The sequence below is a fragment of the Gekko japonicus genome, unplaced genomic scaffold, assembly GCF_001447785.1.
Source record: "Gekko japonicus isolate JY-2015 unplaced genomic scaffold, Gekko_japonicus_V1.1 scaffold203, whole genome shotgun sequence".
NCBI lineage: Eukaryota > Metazoa > Chordata > Lepidosauria > Squamata > Gekkonidae > Gekko > Gekko japonicus.
In genome coordinates, this window is record NW_015170280.1 from 592,109 (window position 1) to 605,171 (window position 13,063).

Genomic DNA, 13,063 nt, shown 5'->3' on the forward strand with positions numbered 1-13,063 from the left:
ACCTTCTGCAGCAGTTCCTCATCCATCAGCCCTTCACCGATGACTTCTTCTGTGGTTAACGATTCACAAGTCTGTGCATCGAAGAAGCCACCAAACATCCGCATCGTCCCCATCAGTTTGACAGCTGTATGGCTAGGCACAACACCACAGGCAATGGACTCATCCAGAAGCATCTTCCTGCCTGTCTGCTCATGAATGATGCCACCATTCTGGAGCTGTGTTAACAACATCTTCAGAGTACTGTTACTTCCCATTCCTGGGGATAGTTCCGGTGACTCAGGAATCTCAATTTTATGGAAATGAACCAGTTCTTCTCTTATACCCAACAGCTGTTCTTTAATATGCTCCTCTGTGCATTTCCCTTCAGCTTCCTCAAAGACAGCTTCTGGTGATCCATTCTCAGCTTTTTCCATGTTTGAGAATTGGACAGCCTCAGGATCTCCATCTTTCATTGCAAGACCCACCTTATTCAAAGTTCTCTCTTTCAAGTATTGTAATTCCTCCACCTTCTTCAAAACATCAGTGAACAGGCCAGCATCCTTTGCCCCACTATTTCTTTCTATTTCAGGGATTCTCGTTTGAGCTGTGAAAACCATATTTTCTCTTACTGATGGTTCTGCTAACATTGGGTCTTCTTTTACAATCTCTGTATCCCTGAGTTGTGTTTCAAAAGCAGAGTCCTTCATAAATGTATATCCTGATAATTCCATTTCATGGTTATTCTGGAGCATCATTAGGTCTTGCTCTCTTTTGGAGACACTGATTTCACTCTTTAAGTCTTCTGTAGCATCAGCTTCCCTCTCTCTATTCTTCACATTCCCATTTTCCCCAGCATCTTCCATCTCAACCTTTTCATTAGGTAGACAAATGTTTGATTCATTCATTTCACTCTTAAAGTTCTTTGCAGCATCAGCTTCCCTCTGACTCTTCACAGTCACATTCTCCCCTGCATCTTTCATCTCTGCCTTTTCATCAGGTAGATAAAATTTTGACTCGTCAATTTCACTATTTTCTGTAGCATCAGTTTTCCTCTCCTGATTCTTCACATTCACACTTTCCCCGGCATCTTCCATCTCTGCCTTTTTATGAGGTACAGAAACATTTGACCCTTTTTCTGGTATATCTAAAGAAGGCTCAAGAACCTTTGAAGCTAATTCATCACAGACACTGGCTCCTAAAATTACACTCTTATCTTCTTCATGAATATCCAGTTTTGGGGGGTGGGTTTTACTAGCTTCAAAGAGGTGAGTGTCACTGCCGTTATTATGGGCTGGTGCAAGCATTTCAGAAAAGTCGCGTAACTCCCTGTCTATTAGAAGCAACCTCTGGCCATTGTGAACATTGATGTAACTGTGGTTCATCAAATAAAACAACATTTCTTCTTCATTTGTTCTCAGTGGAAGCTCACTTTGGTCCCAATGATCTGTTTGGCCACTGGAGGAAAGAATGCTTCTTTTATTTCTAGCTGGGGAGTCTGCCAGAGGCATCTTTGGCATGACGTCAGGAAGGCCAACTGATTTCAGTTTCTTGGCAGTGTCCCTGTCCAGGATCCCACGATCCACAGCTTTCTTCCAGGACAATATTTCTCTAGTTTCAGGGATATAAAGTGCCTTGATGCAATGTCTCATGCTAAGAATCTTATGGGCTAGCTCAGAGGACAGGATATCTTGCTCCAAGGCATCCATAACAGGGAGAATCTCACCTGACTCAGGCCACAGAAGACCCATAAATGACCACAGAGATTCCAGGATCACCACAGCAATCCTGGATGCTACCAAATCTTTCCTTACTGCATCATCTAGCAAAAGCCTTTCCCCTGTAACTGTATTTATAATGCCACCTGTCTGAAGTTGTCGTACCAGAAGGGCACATGCTAGATCTTGGTCAATCAAATTATGCCTTACGGCTTCATCCACAGTCAACCGGTGGCCGCTTTTGGGGTCCACAATGCCACCAGCAAAGAGCTGCGCTTCCAGTAGCCTCACCGTCACTTGCTTCTCTATCAAGCCTTCCTGAACTGCACAAAATATGCTAACTTTGCTGCCTGATTTCAAGTTCACCATCCCTCCCGCCAGCTGTTTTACGGGCAGCAACCTCAGCCCTGTCTCCTGGTGAAGGATGCATTGGCGCATCAGGTCATTCAAGCAAGTTTTCTTGGCTGAATTGGGATCGATCAAGTCCTTGCAAGATCTCAAGTGAGATGTCAGTTTCCCATGAAAGCTTGTAGTAACAAGGCCTCTTTGAAGTGCCTCTTCTAAGCCTATTCTCCCATGACTGAAAGAGTCTATTAACCCCCCAGTGACAAGCTGAACTTCTGAGATTTTCAGCCCAAGGCTCTCACTGATTGTGCCGTCCTCCATCAGGGCCACAAGAGGAAGAAGTGGCTTTTCTTTTAGGTCAGCTTGGTTTACCAACTGGATGACTTCTTGCAGTTCCCAGAGAAGCTGATGGGTTCTACAGTCTATGATGCCTCTTGCCAGACCCTCGGCCAAAGAGAGCTTTTCATTGGTATCAGGAACCATTAGACCGGCTGTGATCACTTGAGCCTCCAACAAATTCAGGCCTGTCTCTTGGTCTATGAGACCTTTCTGCATGGCGCCAAAAACAGGAAGGACTTCCATAGTGCCAAGGTCTAGCACTCCTGAGATAATCTCGATTCCCTAAAGAGGAAGAAGGAGAGGGGGAGAAAATTAACTCAGAACTGGAGACGCCATAAGAAAGAGAAGTCAAGTTTTTATGCACCCCAAAATCCAAGGATGTCTCAGACTTCTAAATCAAGTCTGTGCTAGAGAGCAGATCCCCAAAAGGGAATAAAGGAATTCACTGAATGTTTAACAACATGGAGCAAAATTAGTGCTAGTGAAGATTTGGCCTTGCAATGGCGTCTTTGGAGCTCAATCTAGCCAGCCACGTATGGCATCACTGAGACATTTCGGACACCCATCAAGAGCAGCAAAGCAGCAAAGGCAACAAAAATAACCAAGCAGCCGCACTGTTCCACATAAAGATCAATGGATAAAGGGGGGGGGGGAGAGAGAGAGAGAGAAACACCAGGAGCGACTGACATGCACTCTCCACAGTGCCAATAAACATGACAGACTGCACAAATACCAACAATACAGATTGCCCATATGGAGGAAAGGAAGAAGGATGGGAAGATGCACACCTCCTGCCAACTATGCATTTCACCAGCTCCTCATGAACTTGGTTATTACAGCACCCAGAGACATGCACAACAACCATGAGTCAGCAGGCAAGTGGAAGTCAAGACCATGCAGCCGTTCCATCAACCTGTTTCTACCAACCACACAACAGCCACTCTTGGGGGTACTCCACAATTCGTCCTTGACCACATTGTTTCAGAAGGCTGCCCGGTCTTCTAAAATGCAAAAATCTAAAGTAGAACAAAACCGCACTGGTGACTCAGGGGCTCCTAACAACATTATGGCTGGCTGTGCATCTACACAACACATAGGAACTGGTTGTCATCTGTGTTAACTTCTCAGGAACTAAATCCATTCAGAACAGGACCCAACAGAGCCTCAGATCTGCTCAGAGTTTTGTCTCTAGCAGCAATTAACAGGAATTTATACTTACTTTAGCACTTTTATCACTAAACTGGGAAGTACAGCCAGAGAAAGAAGGGAACATGAACACATGAAGCTGCCTTATACTGAATCAGACCAATGGTCCATCAAAGTCAGTACTGTCTATTCAGACTGGAGTGGCTCTCCAAGTTCTCAGGCTGAGGTTTTTCATATCACCTACTACCTAATCCTTAACTGGAGAAGCCTCAGATCTTCTACATGACAAACAGAGGCTCTACCACTGAACTACAGCCTCTCCACTGAACCAGACCCTTGGTCCATCAAAGCCAATACTATCTACTCAGATTGGCAGCAGCTCTCCGGGGTCTCAGGCAGAAGTCCTTCACATCACTGACTACCTGATCCTTTCCAAACTGGGGATGGTAGGAATTGAATCCAGGACCTTCTGCAAACAAGGAATATGGCTCTACCACTGAGCCAAAGCCCCTTCCAGACATATTGGAGAACCTGTGGTAGCACCGCTCTCTGGGCAGTTCTCAGACTGCATTGCCTTGTATTGGCCCCACATTTAGGGAACCGGTTCAGATGGCTCACTGGCTGTAGGATATGGATCTCTGAAAGAGCATGCAGACAAACTGGCTCCTTAGACTAGCAGGGGGTAGAGTTCACAGGTTTCATGTGAAGCCCAGAACAAACTATGCTCTTTCTAGCTACAGGGCTGCACAGGAGATCCTTTCCCCAATTCCTTAGCCCAGGTGGGCTTGGCTGGAGATCAACCGGAAAACCCTTCCCAACTTCCTAATGCCAGAGTCAGGAGTCTGCACACATGCACATTCAGATATTAAAAACAAGCACGAAAGAGGGAAAAGGAGGACAGGAGTCATAAAAGGCGGTTTACTTACCAGGATGGTGGGGTTTGCCGTGAGCAGTGAAAGACAGAGCCTTTATGGAGCAGCTCAGCCGAATGGCACACACAGAGTAAAAGCTTGGGGTTAGCTTCTGGCATGCGACTGTTTTGTTTGGCACAAAAATGTGAGAAGAATACCCACCTCGTCCCGTCCCGTCCCCCCCCCACACACAGCTTCTTCCTCTTTTCAATGTATGAAGATTCTTTTATTTTTTTTGTGTGACCTCCAGAATTGTTAGTGAACACCACAACATTTTGTAAGTGAGGACGCCCATTCATCTGAATGGTAACTCAACAGGGAACGTGAAACCATACAGGGACACATCATGCTCAATGCAGTGAGTTCTGCCATTTGTTGGAAGGACAGAAGGGTTGGGTGGTTTCTTAGCCTCTGTCCATTTGCCTTAAATTGAACAACCACTTTCAACTAAGAGTTGCTTCTATTTTCCACGAGCAAAAGAGTGTTAGAAGATCTCCCCCAAGGCTCTCTGTGACAATGAAGCACCAAAACTGACAAACTGTTCCATTCAACTGAGAAAGTCTCTAATGAGCCCTCTTAGACATGCATCCCTTTTCAGCCACCCCCCACATTGCAATATTGTTCCTCTGTTTACAGCACTGCTGTTTCACATGGGAACTCTCCCATACCGGGTAACCTGAATCAAAGCGTTCTGGTTTCTAATACAATACAAGAGGGAAAGAACTGTGAACCAAATGAGACCCTTTGGTCTTCCTGCAGCTAGAAGTACTGGAGGAGGCATCCAAATAAAGTTCAGAAATGGTGTTAACCTGGTCAAGTTGGTCTGCTGGTGCTTCAAAACACAGAGGAGCTAGCAAGCATTATAAACACTTCCACACAGAGATAAAGTTATCAGTGGGACACATGTATATCACACTTACATACATAGAATATACAAAGATATTCACATAGGACTCCAGAAGAGCAACAAACCAACAACAGGTAGGATGGATGTTCAAAGACTTTTTGCCCAGTGCAGGGGGGGGGGGTACAAAACTGAGGTCAAGAGGAGGGAAAGAAAGGTCTGGTGTTTGTGGCCAGTGAAGGATTTATGATGGTAGAGAACTGCAGGGTAGTCTTCCCTCTGGGTATGCTGAGGTGATAAGTCCCTTTCCCAGTATTCACTTCTGGCCAGGAACATAAAATATTTGCCAGACACATCCTTAGTTACCGTCACTGGACGTCTTGTTCATCACATAACATTTTCCCTTCATTTGACATTAAATCACCTTTTGTTCTTTTGCCACCTGCCAGCCATTGCTCAATCTTTCATGGCTAAAGTGGCCTTCTTTCTCTTGCTACCCCTGCTTGTAATCTAGTTCTAAAGAATCTCTGCAAGACTCCTGTAATCTTTGACTGGAAATCCATGCTTAAAACTGTTCTCTTTTATTTAGCTGTGCTAAGAAGACAGGAATGAATGAATAAATGAATGAATGAATGATGGAGGAAGGCAAACTTGAAGCTCTCCAGCTCTAGATAACAATGGGAAGCATACCCAACTTGGGGAAACCAGGCTGAATGGTGAAAGCCCTTCCTTGAGGACAGCATGGCTTCCTTCCAGAGCCAAGAGGCTAGAAAGTCTTGGCAAGCAACAGATCCTGTCAAGAAAACTTGCACTCATCAAACTTCTCCTTGGCAACTAATGTTGTTACAGGTGCCTTATGACGGTGAGGAGTTTAGTAACCTTGCTCTGCCACCTTTCAAGCATCAACATGTTTATAACATGCTCTCCCTGCTTGGCCTTGAGAAATCAACTTGTCAACAGGGTTCAGAATGCAAGAAAGGGGATGGAGTGAAATGATGGTTACTTGCATGGACTTATCAAACACCAGCAGGCTGTGGAAAACAATGGCCTATGCACCAAGTACAAGTTTGTTCCCTCACAGCTGGGAGAAAAATATTCCAGATGTGGGAGATCCTGGCATGGAGAGAAGAGGGATACCTTATGTGCCGTCTCCTGGGCCATGTGGCTGTGAAGTTGCTGGAGCTGCTCTGTGGAGTCACTGCATAGCTGGTCATACGTCTCCTTCAGGGCATTCAGCTGAGTCACAATTTGCTCCTTCTCCTGGCCAGAAAGCCTGCAGAATAGGATGGAGAACATTTCTTGATATAAGCTGAAAGATCTGTAGCCACAGAAGCAGCCTATTGAGATCCTGGATTGTAACAATATTTGTGCCGAGTGGCTCCCATTCTTGTACATTTCATTGGAAAAGTTCAGATTTCCCAGCCTGTGGGATATGGCCCGGTGATGGTTAGGTGGTCACAGGATATTGTGGAGGGGAGCAGCCACATTGGTTCCCACCAGTGTTCCCTCTAAGCTGAGTTAATGTGAGCTAGCTCAGGTTTTTAGCCTCTGGCTCACACATTTTTGTCTTAGCTCAGGAAGGATGGCTCCAGAGCAGTGTTCCCTCTAAGCTGAGTGAGTGTGAGCTAGCTCACAGTTTTTTAGCCTTCAGCTCACACATTTTTGTCTTTGCTTAGGAAGGATGGCTCCAGTATTTTATTTATTTATTGTTTATATTTATATCCCGCCTTTCCAAATATCTGGAGATGCCGGGGACTGAACCTGGGGCTCAGCTTTAATGGCAGTAGCTCACAAAGTAGAATGTTTGCTCACAAGACTGCACAGCTTAGAGGGAACACTGGTTCTCACCAGATTAAACCCAGGGTCTTTTGGGTCTAGAGCCTGAAGCCTTTGCCAGCTATTATATCTCAAAACAACTTGCTCACAGGCATCATTCTATTCCATTATTGTTCTAGTCCTTCTGTGTACTGTAGAGGTTCATTGATGCATTCTGCCTATATTATTTGATGTAAGTTCTGATGTTGATACATTGTACAATTAGTGAGATATTGGATGTAATGTGATTTTCCCCGTCTGTGCTATTTTCATTACATTTTTAATTTTTATTTGTTGGGATTTATTTAATATTTCTCTACTTTCACTGTGTCTCCCTTCATATTCGAGTACTTCTTTTGTTGGCCTCTCCCAGCCACCCCGAAAGACTTAGCAATTGCTGAACACTGATATTCATCTTCTTCTGCATTCCAGAAGACATTCCAGGCCCTAGATTAGAGGATCTGCCTTCTACTGAGCTAGACAAGACAGGCTCACCTAGTGGAAGCCTGCGGACTCTGAGTGGCAGTAGTTGTCCAAGACAGATGTCTTTCCCAGTCCAACTACGCAAGAAACTTTACAAAAGTTTCTAATTTTTATAGTCAACATATGTATTTTAGTTTTTTTTTAAGTTAATTATATCATCCTTCTATTATGATACTTCCATGACCTGAATTGTGTTTGTATGTATACTGTAGTTTACTGAGTGTTTCTATTGAGTGACCAGCCTGAGAAAGTTTAACAAGCTGTTGTGCTTTATGGACTATACTCTTGACAATAAAGTTTACCAAAGGCCTTGACAAGACTAGCCAGCTCCAGTCAGATGCTGGAAGCTAAGCAAGGTTGGCTCTTCTTATTTCTTGGATGGCAGACCACTAAGAAGTCCAGGGTTGCTATACAGAGGCAGACAATGGCAAACCACCTCTGTTCATCTCCTGCCTTGAAACCCTACAGGGTTACTATAAGGCAACTGCAACTTAATCACCAAAAAACCCCAACAAACCACTTTACCAAAGATTCCATGAATTGAAACTTGGACTTCCTAAATCCAAGGCATGTGCTCTACCAGTGACCCAAGGCATGTGCTCTACCTAACCCTTCCACTGACTGGCTGCAAAGGCAGCCATCCCTACCCCTCTCGGGTCACGGTCAAACATCCTCTCAGAAACAACATGAACTCCCCTGAGTTCAACAGGATCCATCTTCCCTTTTCAGACTTTTGTCTGAACCCTAGCTCTACAGGTTCCAAGCTTCCTTTTCTTAGAACAACCGTGAGCCTGAAAAGTGTGAAGCAATCTGGAATTGAAGAGATGGGGGGTGGGCGGTTAAAAAGCAAAGACTTGCAACAAGGAATTCTGTACCATGCTGTACAACCACATTCTTCCTAATCTGCACAGCTGCCTCCCAAACTCACTTGTGGCCATGCTTTGCAAGGAAGATCTGGGTAGTTTTGACAGCTTCTGAGACCTCCTCCTTCTTTGCAGCCAGTTCCTCACTTAGAACCTGTTAAGGAACAAAAAAGAGCCAACCAGTCAGAAAGGCAAGGAAGAAAATACACTGCTGAGGCACTGGAAGAACCTCAAAGGAGGAAGACGTCATCAGATCTGGAATGCAAGCCAACTCCTGATGAATTACGGGGATGGCCAGAATAAATCTTGTAGGGTTTATCTTGTGTTGACAAAAGGGTACAAGGAAATGCCCCCTGCCTTTCCAATACATACCTGCTGCTCCAAAATGGACTTCTCAATATCTCCTAGTTCTTTGCTGTTGGGGGTGATGCTTTTGAACTGTGCACATTGCTTGAAACTTGTGATCCATCCCAGGAGTTCTTTCACTTTATCCACGTGCTCCTGCTTTTCCTCCTCTACCACTTTCTGGGGGGAGGAAAGAAAATGAAAAAGACACGGCATATATTCATATAAATATACAAATGAGTCTTTTCACATACATGGCATAACCCACCCTCCCCAGGCTCCACTCCCAAAATCTGCAGGTATTTCCCAACCCAGAGCTGGAAACCCAATCCAGGAAAAAAAATCTGCTTCCTGGCCACAACTGATTTACAAGACAGTGATCACAGAATTGGTTTTTTTTAAAATCATATCCTTACTTCTTCCTCTTCCAGGCGCCGGAGAGCATCACTGATGTACTTTACATGCTGTGTCGTCAAGGTGACCAGGGCTGTATAGCGTGTCCGTAAATCCATAAACTAGGAGAATGGTGGGGGAGGGGGGGAGAGAAAGAACCACAAGGAAAGGGGCCTGTTAATGCTGGCAATGGAACCCCCTCCACACACACATTTTTCTCTTAAACACAGAACTTCTCAGTCTCCACTCCCTGCCCAAATTGATGGACATTTAGACAGTGTGACAATCTTGGGAAAACCCTACAAGGAAAAAAACACAGCAAAGAAGACAGAAGGACTGAAGGAGGGAAGGTCTGGGAAAGGACTCCAAATACATCCCTGAGCTCTCAAGAAATGAGGCTCTTTCTGTCTGTCCCAGGGCCAATGCGAACACATCCTAAGTTCCAAACAGCAAGTAAACATGGACAACTTGAGCTGTTTGCCTCAGAATGCAAAAACCACATCTTTTTACTGCTCCTCAAAAGCAAACAGTGTCCTAGATGAGATTGTCCAGCCTTAACCATCCAGTTCTTCAGGCAGGACAAAAAACCTCTGAGGGAAAAGAAAAGAAGGGGACCTCTTCCCTGGTGCATGGAACACAAAGGCGTGGGAAGAGGGAGGCTGACCATAACTCAACGACCAGCAACCAGTCAGTAGGGCTTCAACCTTTAATTGGTTTGCATCAGCAGATTAGTTAGATCAAGATTTTGGGCTGAGCCAGTCTTAAACAGGCAGAGCTGCACATAACAGGCCTGCTCAATCAACTTCAAAAAGTTGTTTGGGGACTGGCCAGCACCTGTTACATACAACGAAAAGGAAAGTGCCTCCTAATGTAAGCAGAAGTGTCTGTTTGCTTGATAGCAAGTTCTCATCATTCTTTTCAGCCTCCGGTTCACTAGTGAGAAAGGCATCCCTGTACAAAGGAAGTCCAGAGAATAGTCTGAAGTTTATGATGCAGTTCTGCTGCTGAAGCCAAGCAGGTCTGGCCATGACTTGAATGAAGGCCATCTAGAATGCTACACAAACTGCTCTGAGCTCCCCCAGGGAAGAGAGGGAGGCATGTAACAAACAAACAAAACCCCTCCCTATACGATTAAAAACCCACAACCACATTACTAGACTTTCCCATCAGGGAGTGAAGTAAAGAGTGGCCTTGGGGTTCTCCACAGTGCAAACTTCTTCCAGAAACTCAAAGGTCATTTTTCATAACAGTTCTAGATTCCTCATGGAGAAAAGAGGCCATTCCAATCTCTCTCTCTCTCTCTCTTTTTTATTTGGTCTCATCCAAAAGATCCACACACACAGTGAACTGCATGGTGCTCTTTATTTACCTTGCAGGCAGCTGAGCTGGGTTGACCCCTGTAGGGATTTGAACCAGCAGTTCCAAGAAGTCTACGTATTTCAAACCCCTGATGCTTAGAGTTTAGAGCCTCTGTGGCTGATGGAAAAGACAGCGAGGGAGGAAACTTTTACACACTGGTCCAGCAGCAAGCATAAGTGCATGTCTAAAGAGAGGCAGCTTGTCTGTCTAAAGAACTGAATAATACCCCCCCCTCTTGCCTCCCCCACCCCACTCAGCTCCATATGCCAAAAAGGCAAGGGCTGGCAGGGGCCTTCTCACCTCCTGTGTGATAGCATCCGAGGAGGAAAGCACACGCCGGCGTTTCACAGGAGACTTCTGCTGCGACTCTACAAAAGCACGGTACGTCATAAGCTGTAGTTCATAGTCCTGGGAATACAGAGGTGACAAAAAATATTCAGTTCCATAGGTTGGGAATTGGAAATTCCATGTTTCAGTAACTTGTCATGAAAGGGAAAAAAATGGAAATGAAATAAAAAATGCAATCAGTGCACACACCTGCAGTCTCAAAAAAAAAAAAGGCAATTTGAGCAGTTCTGCCCATACCTGGAAGGTTTTGCCACAGGTGGCTTGCCTGCAAAGAGCCTCCATCTAAATTCTTTTTGAGGCAGCCATTTACCTAACCAACACTGTTTATAAGGTGGCAATGTGAGACATATCCACAATATTGTAGCAGGTACATTGGTGCTGGATCCTTCCTTTTAATATTTTTCAAGTCATAATAAAGGGTGATACTGGAATAAGACTTGCAAGTTAGGGAGAAAAATGTATCACCACATTCCTTGTGGTGTAATAATCTTGAAGCTTCCATGAGCTGTAAATTATCTGTAGCCCCCAAGGAAGTTTTTGGTAACAATTCATAAGTCATCTACCATAATTTTTTTTCTGATCTAGCATCCATTAAAACCTTCACCAATGATTACCAATAATAACTCTCTCTTTATTCCTCCTGACAACAGCCACGCTTAATTGTTTGCCACATTTGATGCTGAATCCTGACTAGCCAGTTTCATTTTTCTCCATGTCTCTCATCACCTTTTATGCAGGTATCTTGTAGTATATCTACCGCTTCTCTTTGCAAGCCATACGGCATTTTTTTGTCTTTTACTGGGAGAGTTCAACCCTTTAACACTGAATTAGAACACTTTCACATAGTCCGTTATCACAATAGGACAAAACATTCACAAGTAAAAAATACAAAAAAAGAAGAGCAAGTCTACTCTGAAATGCCTGTCTTTTGAGCAACATGTCCAGATGCAAAGCACTGAAATTCAGTCTCTTTTGACCATTCACCGTAAGCTTCTTTCCTCTCCACACGGTTTTAAAATCTTCCTCCTTTACCTTTAACCAGTGTCAACATCTTTTGCAGCACAACTATTTTTGCTTAGAGAGAGTCAGGATTGTTTTGGAGCTGACTTCAGGTACCAACCCCTTCCTCTGAACTACTTGTCCTGTCTCCCCGACTCCCCAGAGTTTCACTGTGCCAGATGTGCTACACCAGACACATTCTATAACTACAGGACACTGACTTACCTTGACAGCAGCTGAGTATTGCTGAGAGAATTTCTGACACTGGTCCAGTTTGGCTTGATTTCCCTCTATTTCAGCAAACAGGGCCTTCAATTCAAAATAACAGCACCATCAAAAACCAGAATTACAGAAGGGACATTCCAGTCATTGGCCTCATCAGTTAATTCCTTCCCATCATGTAACAGCTCCCACACAAATACTGACTGATTTCCCACAAGCAGCTGCACCGCCCTCACTCTTCCCTTTCCCCTGATTGTATTCGTCAATTTCCCACTACTTGCTGCACGGCCACATTTTGACCCGCAGCATCCCCCGATTTCCCCCACGTCCTCTAGATCCCTGTTTTTTGAGATCGAGAAGATGCAGGGAAAATTGGGGGATGCTGCAGGTCAAAATGTGGCCGCGCAGCAAGTAGTAGGAAATTGACTAATACAATTAAGGGGAGGGAAGAGCGAGGGCAGTGCAGCTGCTTGTGGGAAATCAGTCACTGTGTTGTTGCCAACAAGAACATTATTACAATTCTTGCTCAATTCCAGAGAAAGAGAAGTCCTTCCTTCTGAACACTTTTGGTCTTAAGAACCTAAGTGGGATCCTGTTGAACATCACTACAAAAAGTCATCTAGGGCAGCAGCATGTTTCCAAGGGAAGGGAATCCCCACATGCAGGGCATGAAGGCAACACCCTCCCATGGTCTCGGTCTCTGGCATCTAGTATTCAAAAGTACTTCTCAACATGCAGGTACCATTTAGTCATTGTGGCCAATGTCTAACCTGTTTCTAAAAGCCACCTGAGCCAGTGATCACCACTTCATCTGGTGGCAGCAAATTTCACCAACTTAATTATGCAGGATGTGTGGAAATACTACCTTTTGTCTGCCCTCTGTCTACCTTCCAACAACTTCACTGGCTGACTTACAGGGGACAGATAGGTTTCTCTCTCCTCCCAAAACATGTTCAT

At 44.6% G+C, this 13,063-nt stretch overlaps 1 protein-coding gene across 1 annotated transcript in view; it reads right to left on the reverse strand.

Annotated features, from left to right (window-relative positions):
* Positions 1-13,063, reverse strand: part of MACF1 (microtubule-actin crosslinking factor 1) — a 373,337-nt gene that overhangs the window by 158,493 nt on the left and 201,781 nt on the right. The window contains 6 exon segments of the mRNA XM_015417776.1: positions 6,417-6,552; positions 8,506-8,594; positions 8,813-8,965; positions 9,202-9,300; positions 10,838-10,945; positions 12,110-12,193. Coding sequence (XP_015273262.1) covers positions 6,417-6,552; positions 8,506-8,594; positions 8,813-8,965; positions 9,202-9,300; positions 10,838-10,945; positions 12,110-12,193 — 669 coding nt within the window.